This window comes from Coloeus monedula (assembly GCF_965178545.1).
Source record: "Coloeus monedula genome assembly, chromosome: 3".
Taxonomy (NCBI): Eukaryota; Metazoa; Chordata; class Aves; order Passeriformes; family Corvidae; genus Coloeus; species Coloeus monedula.
In genome coordinates this window covers 109,674,998-109,688,044 of record NC_138783.1, presented here as the reverse complement: position 1 = coordinate 109,688,044, position 13,047 = coordinate 109,674,998, and the positions used below count along the sequence as shown (strand labels likewise).

General features: G+C 34.4%; 1 protein-coding gene across 5 annotated transcripts in view; it reads left to right on the top strand.

The window, feature by feature from the left end:
* DMD (dystrophin) overlaps positions 1–13,047 on the top strand; it is a 999,626-nt gene that overhangs the window by 385,266 nt on the left and 601,313 nt on the right. For 3 of the 5 annotated variants that reach the window (XM_082277447.1, XM_082277448.1, XM_082277446.1), the window contains 6 exons: positions 1,543–1,671; positions 3,185–3,355; positions 6,854–6,976; positions 8,451–8,588; positions 10,496–10,648; positions 11,571–11,753. In XM_082277447.1, coding sequence (XP_082133573.1) covers positions 1,543–1,671; positions 3,185–3,355; positions 6,854–6,976; positions 8,451–8,588; positions 10,496–10,648; positions 11,571–11,753 — 897 coding nt within the window. The remainder of the gene's footprint in view (positions 1–1,542; positions 1,672–3,184; positions 3,356–6,853; positions 6,977–8,450; positions 8,589–10,495; positions 10,649–11,570; positions 11,754–13,047) is intronic. The other 2 variants (XM_082277449.1, XM_082277450.1) reach the window with 2 other exon arrangements.

The window sequence follows — 13,047 nt, the reverse complement described above, 5'->3', positions numbered from 1 at the left end:
ATCTGGTGTGAATGAATTAGTGGTGCCTGGTGGACCCTGGTGTGTGTGAATTAGATTAATTGCAGAGGCAACTAAATCATAAGCTCTGCTCAGGGTGCACACCTGGTGTGCTGAAGGACTATGATCTGGTCTTTCAGAACTTCCTGATCCTCCCTTGGATAGTTTTATAGGGCATGTTTAGGTGGGGGTAATTCCTTAAGGGGACCAGATTAAGCCTAGTAGGCAGTAAAATCCCTAATACACATTTCACAGATTCAGGAGCCTCAGCCCTAGCTGCCTCAAACTACGGATAGTCCCAGAACTTTATTCTGCCTTCAAATACATTCTGTCATGAAGAGGTGACAGTTTGAACCCATAACTACAGAAGGGTCTTAACCACTGGGCTGTCAGAATGCTTTGGGAAATCTTGCATGCTGTTTCTGTTCCTGAGAGCATGGGAATGAAGTTTCACCCCAGAGAAACTGAAATGATTTTAAGGGTATGCTGGCCTTGATCATGTCTTTTCAGAGCTTGATGTATTAGAGCTCCACTAGAGTCTGTATGGCTGCATTACAAATATTTTGGCAATAAATATATAACATCACTAAAGGGCTTCCTCAGCTGAGTGCAGTATCCAGGTGAAAGTATCAGGGAAACTTAAGAATTTCATTCAAAATCGTGTAGGTGCACAGATTCAATGTGGAGCTGATTACAAGAAGCATATGGTGGAGTTTACAGATTCATATAGTTATGTGTTCCTGTACATCCTCTCTTTCTGTGCTTTGGATTCTATGGTTAATATTAGCTAAAGCACATGATAAAAGATCTAAGAGAGGTAGTTGAGGTTTTTTTTACCAATTTTAGAACAGTGTTAGATAAAGGTACATACATTTGGGGGCCAAAGGAACTGGTAATACCTTTGATCTTGGGTGTGTGATTTGCATATGTATTGTGTGGGATATGTATAGGCCACATTCTAGTGAGCTCACCAGAAAATACCAGGTTTTAAATGAAGCAGAGAAATGAAGATTAATCAGAATATCAACTAGAATAACTTCTAAAAAGCAAAGTCTCAAAGCAGAGAAGTTAGATAAAATATCAATAAAAGGTTTACACACAAAGCTCCCAGTCTTGACTGTGATTTTGCAAGTGCATCCTTGTGGCTCTCTGAGTTTCAGTCAACTTACTGGCTTTCCAAAATGAATTCTGTACCTCATTCTTGGGAAACACCCCTTTGCACCTGCAGTAGGTCTGGCTAATAGCTTCCTGTTCCTCTCAGCAGCCTCTCTGTGCTGCCAACACCCATGTCTTGCTGTGATTTTATCATGCTGCTGCCTGTCACTCTCTCTCTCCCGTAGAATGTCTTTTTAAAGAAACCTAACATGTAAAGTGAAGCAAACAAACAGATTCTATCCTTCACAAAACAAGAAGTTACTGTGTAAACCAAAAAAGTTTTCATAGTGTCATAATGTGTGCATGTTTGCCACAGTTGGCGTAACTACAGTTGCAATTTCAGTTCTGATTACATTTTTTGTATGCAGTATTTACCTTTTCCACATACAGGAATATCAAAAGCACATGGAGGCTTTTGATCAGAATATAGCTAATGTCACTACTTGGATGTATCGTGCTGAAATACTGTTGGATGAATCTGACAAACAAAAACCCCAGCAAAAAGAGGAAATTCTTAAGGTAAAAAAAAGTGATTTTCTGGAAAACATTAATTTTATTCTAAAAAGGACTGTGTCAAAACTAGCATATTTCAAAAGGAATCGCAAATTGATTAATTTTTTTTCTGTGATAAAGCTACCCTCTGGCAGCTTTTAGATTACTTAATAAATTTGCTCTGTAATACCAAAATAAAATCCCTGCAGAAATAAAATCAGATTGTTGTTATAAGTCTCAGGAACATCCTGGTGAGTAGAACAGCAGATTATTAAACGTATGTCTGCTGGAAAATACTCCTTTAGCACAAGGTTTTGTTTTGTTTGAGCAAAATCTTTTTTTTTCTGCCCCCTTCATTTTAAATTGTATTTCTGTTTTCTTTTCCAATATCTATGATATCTCTGTCATATGATTGTCTTAATTCTATAAACATTGTTTACATTGAGGCCATATTAACAACATAGAGAAGAATATTATATAGTGAACTAGCTGTAGAATCCTGGTTTAGCATACTGAGCAGAAGGTTTTAGATGGCCAACTGCATCTTTTGACCCACTGATGCAAAATTACCTTGTAATATGGATGTGAATGTTAACTATCATTTAAAATACCTTCTTTAAGAACACCACCAAATTATTATCTGTAGGGATTTTTCTTTTTCTTCTGAAGTCAGTGTGAAAGTTTACTTTGTATTGAACTCCATGGTCAGTACATACTATCTGAGTAAGAGTTTGCAAATCAAAATCAGAATTGTATTGCTGGCACTAACATAATGATGCCATTTACTACAGCAAAATTTTAAAAACTCCAAGGCAGAATATAAAGCGATGCCTCATTGATCTCAGCAGGGCTACAAGACTGGCTTTTGTAGATGAAGGAACGATTCTGCCACAATCAGACACAAAGTAAAATTATCAATACCTGTTTATATGTTTTTTGCATTGCACAAAGGCGTTTCATGCAGACAGTGAAATGTAATTCTTAATGTCCAACTGTATTTCTGATTCCCAAATGCCTTGCTATCTTTTTTGGCCTCTGCCTGTACTGCTTACTGTTACAATTACTATTGCACAGGATAAAGGATTTTGCCCCTTTTTTTTTTTTTTTTTTCTTTGTTATTCTGGTCATTTTTAATTGCCTGAACTTTGACGTAATGAAAGCAACAATTATACCTGCAAGTTCTATAATACATGAATTAGCAGCTCTTCCTAGCTTTAGGAACATAGAATAATTTAGGTCATCCTGAAATATGCTGCAATATTATTGCAGATAAGAATCTGCCTAGAAATAATGATCACCATTAATTTCCTCTAAGAGATATTAAAACAGACATGTAGATACTTTCCTGCTATAAATTTGAGGGATATGAGTGGGAATGTTATCTAAGGTGTTTCTACTGGATTTACACACTCTTGCATAATTATCTGAATTTGCTTTGTGGTTTTGCTCCCTATTCCTTTGCACACTTTCTCTCTCTCTCTTTCTCTCTCTTTGCATTTATTACTAACTTCAAGCCCTGTCTCTTGCTCACGGACTGTAGCGCTTAAAGGCTGAGCTGAATGACATTCACCCCAAGGTGGACTCTGTGCGTGACCAGGCCAGAGACTTGATGACAAACCGTGGGGATCACTGCAGGAAAGTAGTAGAGCCTAAACTCTCAGAGCTCAACCAGCGATTTGCAACTATATCACAAAGAATTAAGAGTGTAAAGGTAGGAGGACTTGCTTCCGTAAGGAGATGCATAAAAAATGGTGTTTGTATAAGGTGTACAATTGCAACTACATGGTGGGCTGCAGTTCCTCCAAAAACTAAGCTTTTAAAGCAAAACAATGTAGAGCCTAAGGATTTATTTTTTATTAAGTGTGAAGATTTGGGGGTTTTGGCATTAAGGTCTTTTTTCACTGTTTCATGATTAGAAGTATTCACTGACTTTATTTGAGTGTAACAATGATTACTTCATTAACTTAGAAAAGCTGAACATCTGAGAATTAATAAGTCTCTAACTTCTCAAAGTATGAGTAGCATTTTTTCATATACATTGGGTTTTGAGAGTTAATTTTTCTTCAAATGCATTTAGTCTTTTCCTGTGAGTCTGGGATTCACAGGCACTTGGGATAGAAATAGGTAGAGATTATATCAATTCTACTTCAACTACTCATCTGTACAACCAGTTTGACTGTTAAATATGAATTCAGCATAGATTAGGTAATTTTTAGCCAAATTGTGGTTTCTGAATTGGAATGAAGAAGGACATAAACCACCTACTTTCTCCATTTATTTGCTGCCTTTATTCTAAAGAGCTGTTCAGCAGATTAAATCAGGCAGCCATGCAGGTTGGTATATAGCATATGGGAATGCATGGATCCTGATCTAAACTATTATTGCTGGTCACTGCAGTAGCACTGGAAATAAATGTGCAGAGGATCCATGGCAAAGCAGGAAATAAGCTTTGCAAAAAGCATAAGCAAAGAGACATGGTTTCCATGAGTTGTTTGGGATCTGTGCAGGGCTCAGTATTCTGCCTAATCAGCACATCTTTGTGGATATTTGGGTTTCTTTAGGGTTCATTTCTGAAACGAAATAATGTCTTCTGAGTAAAGGTAACAATTTTTTTTCCTAATGGCCATCAGTAGTATTTCTGCCATTCCAACTTCTTACCTACTTCTTACACATGTACAAACTGTAGACTGAGGATATCTTTGCAAGGAGCCCAAACAACTGTGTTATCTGATGTTTTTGCTCTGAACACCTGCTGTCTGCAGTCTGTTGTTGTGAATGTACAGAGCTGATGCAGCCTTTGGTAGGATCCTGTGAAATTACTGCTTGTCCTAGGGAAGAATGGGACTGCCTGTAGATGGCTTTTTGGGGGTTCAGTGTTCGCACTGCATGTTGTGGGCTCACTCAAAGAAGGCACAAAAGATGCTTATCAAGAAGAAGTGTCTGCAGAACACAGCCTGCAAATGTCTTCCACCTGCAGCCTTGTCTCTCAGGTTTACTTCCATTTCTGAAGACAAGGTGGGCTGGAATTGGCAACACCACGCTAAGATTTAGAGAAGTGCCCAGCAAAATGAGAGAAATTACTCCAGCACACAAATTATATTGGTAAATTAGAATTTAGGGGATCCCTTTCCAGGACTTTGGAATGCACAGGTAGAATATGATTGACAAAGGATACTTTTAATAATAAGTATTGCATCAGATAGAGAGGTAAAAACTGGTCTGAATTATTGACTATTCTACTGACTTGCTATATGCATTTGGGTAAAGAACCAAATTACTGGGTACTTTTTTACTGTCTACCTGTATAATGTCAGTAATTGCACTTATGATTTCAGCTTCATGAGCTGGAAAATTATTATTATTATGGGATGATATGCTTCCTAAGTGTTTTTGGTTTTTTTCCCCATATTAAGGTTTGTTTTTTTTTTTTTTTCTTCGTGAAAGATTAAAACATAAATTCAAGAGGATTGAAAGCTCTCATAACCTATTTTCAACAATTTCTCATCTGTCTTCAAATTAGCTATATTTTTTCAAATACTAACAATAATCAGTACAACAGTGAAGTAAGTAAGAAATGACCCATTAAGTCAGTGAATGGTAGTATATAATTTCATGTCCTGAATTAACAGAATCTTCATAGTGTACTGAAATGAGACTTAACATTTTCAAGTAGTCTTTGAGCATCATTCAATTACTCAAATTAATTTAGTATTTTTCCTTCCACTTTCCTTTTTATTATTGTTTTTAGCCTTTTTCAGAAACTATAAATTTATATTCCAATTGTATTAGTTGGTTTGTCTTTTAATGAGATTTAAGTACTTTAGAAAATATGCTTCAGTGCATTTGAGAAGAAATTACTGTGTAGTTTTCTATTATCTTTAACTCAGCTGAAGTGCATGATGAGTGTAATTCTGAGCCTCTTAATGAAAATTTGTGAGCACAGTATTATTCTCTATAAATATTGTACATTATTATGTTTCCATTAGTGTTTGTAAGTGTGCAAATTTTTTTTGTTGTTAAGTTAATCAACCAGATACAATTAAGGCTTTTTTACCCTGTGTCTTCCAGGTCATCTGGAAACAGATTTCATTTGGCATCCAGTCTCTCGTGTTTTAACTGATTAATTTTTATTGTTTCCATCTTCATTACAAATTTTGCATATAACAATTGCTAATTGAACCAGAGGAAAGAGTAAAAGAGAACTAGTTAGGATATAATGTGCTTATGTCTTTAGTAAGAAGACAGGTTGTATGTCCAAGAGTTCCTAGATCATCAAAAAACATTAATTACCTCTAAGTCTAAATTTTATGCAAGAATCAGATTTTCTTTCTTCTTCTTGCATTTAGAGCTTTGAAAGAAGAAAAATTTTCTGTTGATCATTTGCAATGCACTTAATAAATACATTATATATTGTACATTAAACTATTCACAGGCACTTGTGTCAGATCAACAGAAGGGAATGTATTGTTGTTAATAAGTAGCACTTGTAGGAGAGTTCAGAACTGTACTAAACTAAAGCACCATAATTATACCGTGCTTTATTTGGGGAGAATTGAGCCTATTTTTTTTTTGGTTGACATTTTTTTGTTCCTGAATTTTTGTTGAGGCTTTTTGAAATGGCAGCTGAAGTTTTGTTGATTTTTGTCCCAATGTGTTACAAAATACTTTTAGGGGAATATCTTACATAAAGATTTTCTGTCCTTTGTTTTGTATAATTCACCTGACACTTCTGCTATTTGTGAGAGAAAAATGATTTCAAAACTGAACAAGATTAACATTAAAAATTTCTTAATTATTAATAGTAGGGTTTTTTCATCTGAATGGACTGCTTGTTGCTGGATGAACAATTTCTGACAAACCAGACTTAAACAAATAGTGTAAACATTTATTTTTTTAGAAAAATATTTTACTATTTATTTGGACTTGTTCTTACACACAAATGTGACAATATGTTTTATTTTTTCCTTTTTAATTTTCACTCACCATAAAATTCTTTTGTTTACTTATATGGAAATTCTACATAAATTCTTACCTTTGTTTGTATCTTTGGGTATTTTGAGTATGATGTCGATATTTTTCAATGTTTTGGAAAGTCTACCATTGTTTTAGCAATAGGGGGTAGCACTGATATCTCTTTTCATTTCTGTTTCTAATAAAACTATTAAATGTGTCCTTTAAATAAGTAATCTTTGTATTTCTCCCATTTCAGCCCTTCATTCCTTTGAAGGAATTGGAGCAATTTGACTTCGATATACAAAAAATGCTTGAACCACTGGAGGTTGAAATTCAGCAGGGAGTGAATCTGAAAGAGGAGGACTTCAGTAAAGATATGGTAATTTGGTTGAAATGGAAGTCTGAGAAAAATAAGCAGGGAGATGAAAAAACCTGAGTGAAAATCAGAAACCCATATTTGTGTCAGGATCTTTAGATATAACTTGGGCAAAATTTTGCTATGCTAAAATATTATAAAATCAAAAGTCCATATTAGCATTAAGTAAATTTTTTTGTGCTAACTTAATTTTTAGTTTGTCAGAAAAGCATTTCTTGTCCCTTAGGAGAACACTAAGCAGACCAGGAATGTTATTCATGGGTTCTATACTAGTACCAGCAGTATTAAGGAATATGGAATGAATATTAAAATCTCTGTAGTAGTATGAAGACCAGGAAAAGTCAGAATGATGTATCTAAGTAGGCAATATAGTGAAAGAAAACATTCAGAAAAAAATAAATGCTCTTGAAAGCAAATGCCACTTGCCAATTTGTTCTTAACCAATCTGCTTATAGCATTTAATGTAAATAGGTTTTGTGGCTGTGGTAAGCTTTATTACTTATGTTTTATTGCTGCAAGTAGTAAAACCCTTTATTCATATTAGGTGGGGGGGACAGGGGGGAAGGAAAAAGAAGAGTAAAATACTGTAGTGCTTTGCTACTATTGAAATTGTGGTATGTTTTCTCCAGAGTGATTTTCAGAGGGATGATATTTCTTGGCTGGACAATAAGGGAGATTTGTCTTTAGAACCCTCTCTTCTTGAGTCCTCAGCAAGATCAAATATATATTTGTTTACAACTGATATAAAGACTGAATGTTATTTTACTTCTAAGGAATTCTTCGAAGGTGTCTATTTCATATCACTGCTGGAAGGATCATTACAGGACTTTCTTTTTTTTATGCAGGAAAAATGAAATTTAAGGCTGTGTGTGCTGCAGTGGTAAATTCTAAGTGAATCACGTTTGATGGGGCAGCTTCCACTACTTGAGTGTATTTTGTTCCCTTTCTTTACATCAAATGCTTAGAGTGGTTCAAGATACTCCCAGAAGCTGTGACATAGATTCAGCTTCAAAGATTCATGGATTTGTAGAAGGCTTCTACATAAAAAATAGTGATATAATTTTCCCTGTCAGAATAGCTGGTTTGCAGTGTGATGATACACAGAATGGTCAGTAATTGTGTGGTCTGCCAGCATACTAGCAATTTCAATTTCTACTGACAGTGATTTAGAATATTTTACATATATCTATTCTTTTTGTTTGAAAGTAAAATATATTTAAAACTTTTGCCTCTAATTTTTTAATGCTTTTATACTGGATGCCACATAAGATCTAATATCAAACATCTATAGATTTACAGATGCTGTCTTACTTTCATCCCTCTGCATATATTGTAGAAAGCAAGTAAAAGTTACTTGATCATCAATATACAACTGCAAGTAGCTGTTACGTGATTACTTTAGCATAGTCATATCTACTAGTACTTAAGTAATAATTAGATTAAAACGCACATTATATCGGTTATTTTTTCAACTCAGAGTGAAGAGGATGAGAGCACAGTGAAAGAATTGCTGCAAAGGGGCGAGAGGCTGCAAAAGGGAGTCACAGATGAGAAAAAACGTGAGGAAATAAAGAAAAAACAACAGCTATTGAGGACTAAACATAATGCTCTCAAGGTATAGGAGCTACAGTTATAATCATATGCTATTAAAACATTTTTTTCTTCATTTCAGGGCATTGTTTTGTTAAATGAGTTGTCATTACTGTTTAGAGATGACTAATTTAAAACTATTTGGCTGTAGACATATTTTCTTATACAGTTCTCTTGCTGCCTTTCAAAAGGCGTTTTACAATCTCCAGTTTGAGAAGTACTGTCTCATCCTCAGCATTACAACTGTGTGATTGCCAACTGCACAATACTGATTTCTTCGATAATTCCTTTTTTCACATATTATGTGTGTTTTGTATTTCTGCAACAGCGCTCAAGACCTTAGTTTAGAATCAGTCCCTGCAGACTTGGATTCTCAGTTGAATACCACCCTTCTGGCCATGAATAAGTTGGTTTTTCCTTCAGTAAAATACTTACACGCTACATTTTTTGGTTAGAGGACTGGCTCCAAACTCTCTAGAGTAGGGTAGGTGCTAGTACTGACAGACACAGCAGCTGAGAGGCTGAAACCCAAAACTGGATGTGAAAATTCTGAGTTGCCAGAATCTGGGAGGTAAAGCTGTATGATATTCTTCCTAGAAACACACATGGTGCAAAGTATTTGGACCAGCTAATAGATATAATTGGAAGTGTCATCTTTCCATGGCAAATATAAGTGATGAAAGATAGACTCTTACAGCTGGAGGGTTCACATTGGTAACCTCCCTGGAGCTATAGGCTCTGGCTACAATAGGAGAATTTTTATCTGGTCAGCAAGCAGAATTCTTCTTTCTTTCGATAATTTTGAGTAAGTTTACTTTGGTTTGGGGAATATGGCATGTTTACATTTTATTATTACTTATTTATATGCATTCTCTTTCCTTTCCTGTGAATTTCATTCTAATTCTTACAATTTTGCAGATCTGTGTGAATTCAGGAGAAGGATAGCTAAAATATACTGTTGTTTGGTCCACATTTAAAAGAAGCTTGAAATCTACTGGGTGTGTCTTTGACTGCTCCAAGCTAAATGGAAGCAATTCATAATTTTTATGCTGGAGAAACAAGAACAGTGTTTGTTGCACTATGCTATTGACCAGATCATCTCTGGCTGTTTTTTATGGCATAGTGATGGATTTTCCTTTGGGTGACTCAGTTAAGGCATTCACCCTGGTGAAAAAAAAAAAAAATCAAGAATGGTTGAGGCAAATTAATCTGAGTATTTTTATATAAAATGTACCAGTAATTTTTAAATTTACTTCATAATAAGAAATTACAGTAATTAAAATATTTTCTGAACTCTGCATGAGTGAAATTAAGCAGATGTATATTTAATAACATTTATAAGGGAAAAAAACAGACACTGTATACCTTCCTACTAAAGAGAACTTTTAGTACTTTATAAAGCAGTTATAAATACAAGACATTTGTTATGTACATGGTATTTAATTTAGAAAAAGGAAACCTGTCTTTGCAAACATTTCTGCATTGCAGTGATTTTCATCTGAATAGCTACAGAGTTTTCATGCAGGCTAGAAATTCACAGGATTCCACAAAATACAGAAGCCCCCCTTTTGGCTAGATACTAAGTGGGCTGTGTTTCCATCTGTCCAGTAAGTATTCTGAGCAGAAGTGTTGCATATAAAATATTGACATTTATGTAAGAGCCTTAACTTCTCTGAATATTGGTGACTGTCTCAGTGGTTTATTCAACATGTGAACAACACTGAAATAGGTAACCTCCTTTAAAACAAACAAAAAAAATATGTTAAACTGATGTAAATATGTTCAATTACTCATATACTTGCTATAAATATCAACATTTAATTAAAAAATTAGCAGCCTTGTACACTTACTTTCCCTTCAGTGTGCACACATGCCAGTTCATATTTTATAAGCCTTTAATTCATATTCTAATAATGTCTGCACTGTGAACAGGACTTGAGAGCTCAAAGAAGAAAAAAGGCTTTAGAGATTTCTCATCAATGGTATCAGTACAAGAGGCAGGCTGATGACCTAATGACATGGCTGGATGACATTGAGAAAAAGTTAGCCAGTCTGCCAGACCACAAAGATGAGCAGAAGCTAAAGGTAATGTTGTTTTGGGTTGGCAATGGTAGATCTTTTTGAATGATAGTTTATTAATTCAACAGACAGTAAATGCAACAATCCTATCTTACAGAAAATTATAAGTTCTGTTCTTTTTTTTATAATTATAGTAAAACAAACCTTAATTGTCTGTGTTCAAGCTGACATTTCTTTGTTGTACTATATTTTGTATTTGTTTCTTATACAGAATGCTATATAAATAATCTGAAACACACTAAATATAATGTTTTGTCAATAATACAGAAAGTGTGCAATGTATTAAGAAGCATCAAATGTTTTCTAGTAAAAATTGTAATTGATTTTATGTATCTTTGTTCCAGATGAACAAATGACTTACCGATATATGGATGACCTCTATCTCATGTTAGCACATCCATTTTCATCAGAACATATTCATATGTCACTGTCAAACTCTATAGATTTATTTACATACTGTCAAAGGTTTTCCTGGTTTATTTTACATCGTCTTTCTTTGCTTCATTCTCTGTTGAGTTTCCCACAGAGTAAAATAGGAGTTAACTAATACATTAAAGTCTAATAGTATATTTGTAAGCTGTTCGAACACTCTTTGTCCTGAATATGCTGACCCTTATTGAGAAAATAATTTCTCCAATTGCCCATCACAGTGTACTGGCAAGAACCTGAACATGGAAACTGTTGGCCTTTGCTAACAGTTTCAGAGTGTAATAGCTCTTAGGATCTCTACAGCCCATCTCCAAGAAGGTTCTTCAGTTTCAGTTATTTTTGTTTTGTTTTAATGTAAAATAAGATATTAAGTAGCTGTAAATTTTACTTGTGACAATAAAATGGAAATGGATTTTTTGACAGAAGTATTTTGCTAATTTTAAGTTGATTGATCTAGTTAGCTAACTGTCCTGGGCCCTGTATTGGTTTTGCTCACTAGGAGATTGGTGGAGAATTGGAGAAGAAGAAGGAAGATCTGAATGCGGTGCACAGGCAGGCTGAACGCCTGTCTAAGGATGGGGCTGCAAAAGCAGTGGAGCCAACCCTGATACAGCTCAGCAAGCGCTGGCAAGATTTTGAGAGCAAATTTGCTCAGTTTCGAAGACTCAACTATGCACAAATTGTGAGTTGTTACTGGCAAACCCATATGTTTGCAACTGCTACTACTAACAGCATCCTACTAACAATGAGAGCGTCAGGGTCAGTGTCAACTCTTCAGATATTAATAAGAAAAGCCCTATTGTCTGCAACTGGGGGAAGCTTTATATACTCTAATACTATAGTGATCTGCTTTGGTCTTAAAACTGCCCTTAAGTTAAATCAGTCAATTACAAAAAACTCAGCAATGAAAAATTCGTGTTGTTTTCTGTTGCCTCATTATTTTTCCATAACATTTATCGGTTTGAAAACATTAGTTTGCCATGCATCTATTTTGTTCACTGAACATGTGAAACACAAAAGTTGTCTTTTCCAAACTACCCATCCCATGCCAATTTTAATTGGTTTTTTTATTTGTCCATAACATGTTATACTCACTTTAGGAAGTGATTCAAAAAATTCTTATGACGCTATATATACGTGTCCTCTTCAAATTCTTGAATTCTCAAAGAAGTTTCTGTAAGAAAATGTAACTTTAAATTTGACAGGATGAAAACATAATTTTACGTACCATCTTCATGTCTTCTGATTTTGAGTTGTTTAGTTGTATATAAAATATGATTATTGGTATGGTTTATACATGCTGCAATAACTGGGTAAATAAAAGGGAAATAAACTGTCACTGTTCCAGATTGATGAACAAAATATGTATTGAGTGTTACCCATTTGGAAGTTTACCAGAGGTTTTGCAGTTACATGACAGTTTTTTCTTGCCATTCCTACTACTCTGCTCATTGTCTTCTGGGCTTTTGATTTTATATGAAGAAAGATAAGATTTGCTTTTGTGGAAGTTGTTGGGTTTTTTTCTGTAATTTTAAGGTGCTAGTAGTAAAAGGGTGTTTCATCAAAATGTAATTTTATTTATTTATTTTTAAATGCACCTAGATTGCAGAGGGAACATACTGATAGGATAATGAAAATTTAAATATGTGAAGTGTTATTTTTAATTGATATATGCTAAACTATGTTTTTAAAAAGGAAAAAAGTTCCAAAAATCAGCAATATGTATAAATTTTTGATAAATATAGTGCTCTATATAATGTACCATATTGTGTATTTTTAACTTTCCTAATATTAAGTTACATAATGTATATGTAAAACTAATACTTTGGATAGTTATGCAGTTAATGGAATCAATCAGAGAAACATTAACTTTGGTTTGTATGTTATTAAATCTTGTTCCATTTGATTACACTATTCAGATTACTACGGTTTATATTAAACTTGATGGATGTAATCAGTCGTAAATTGTTTATATT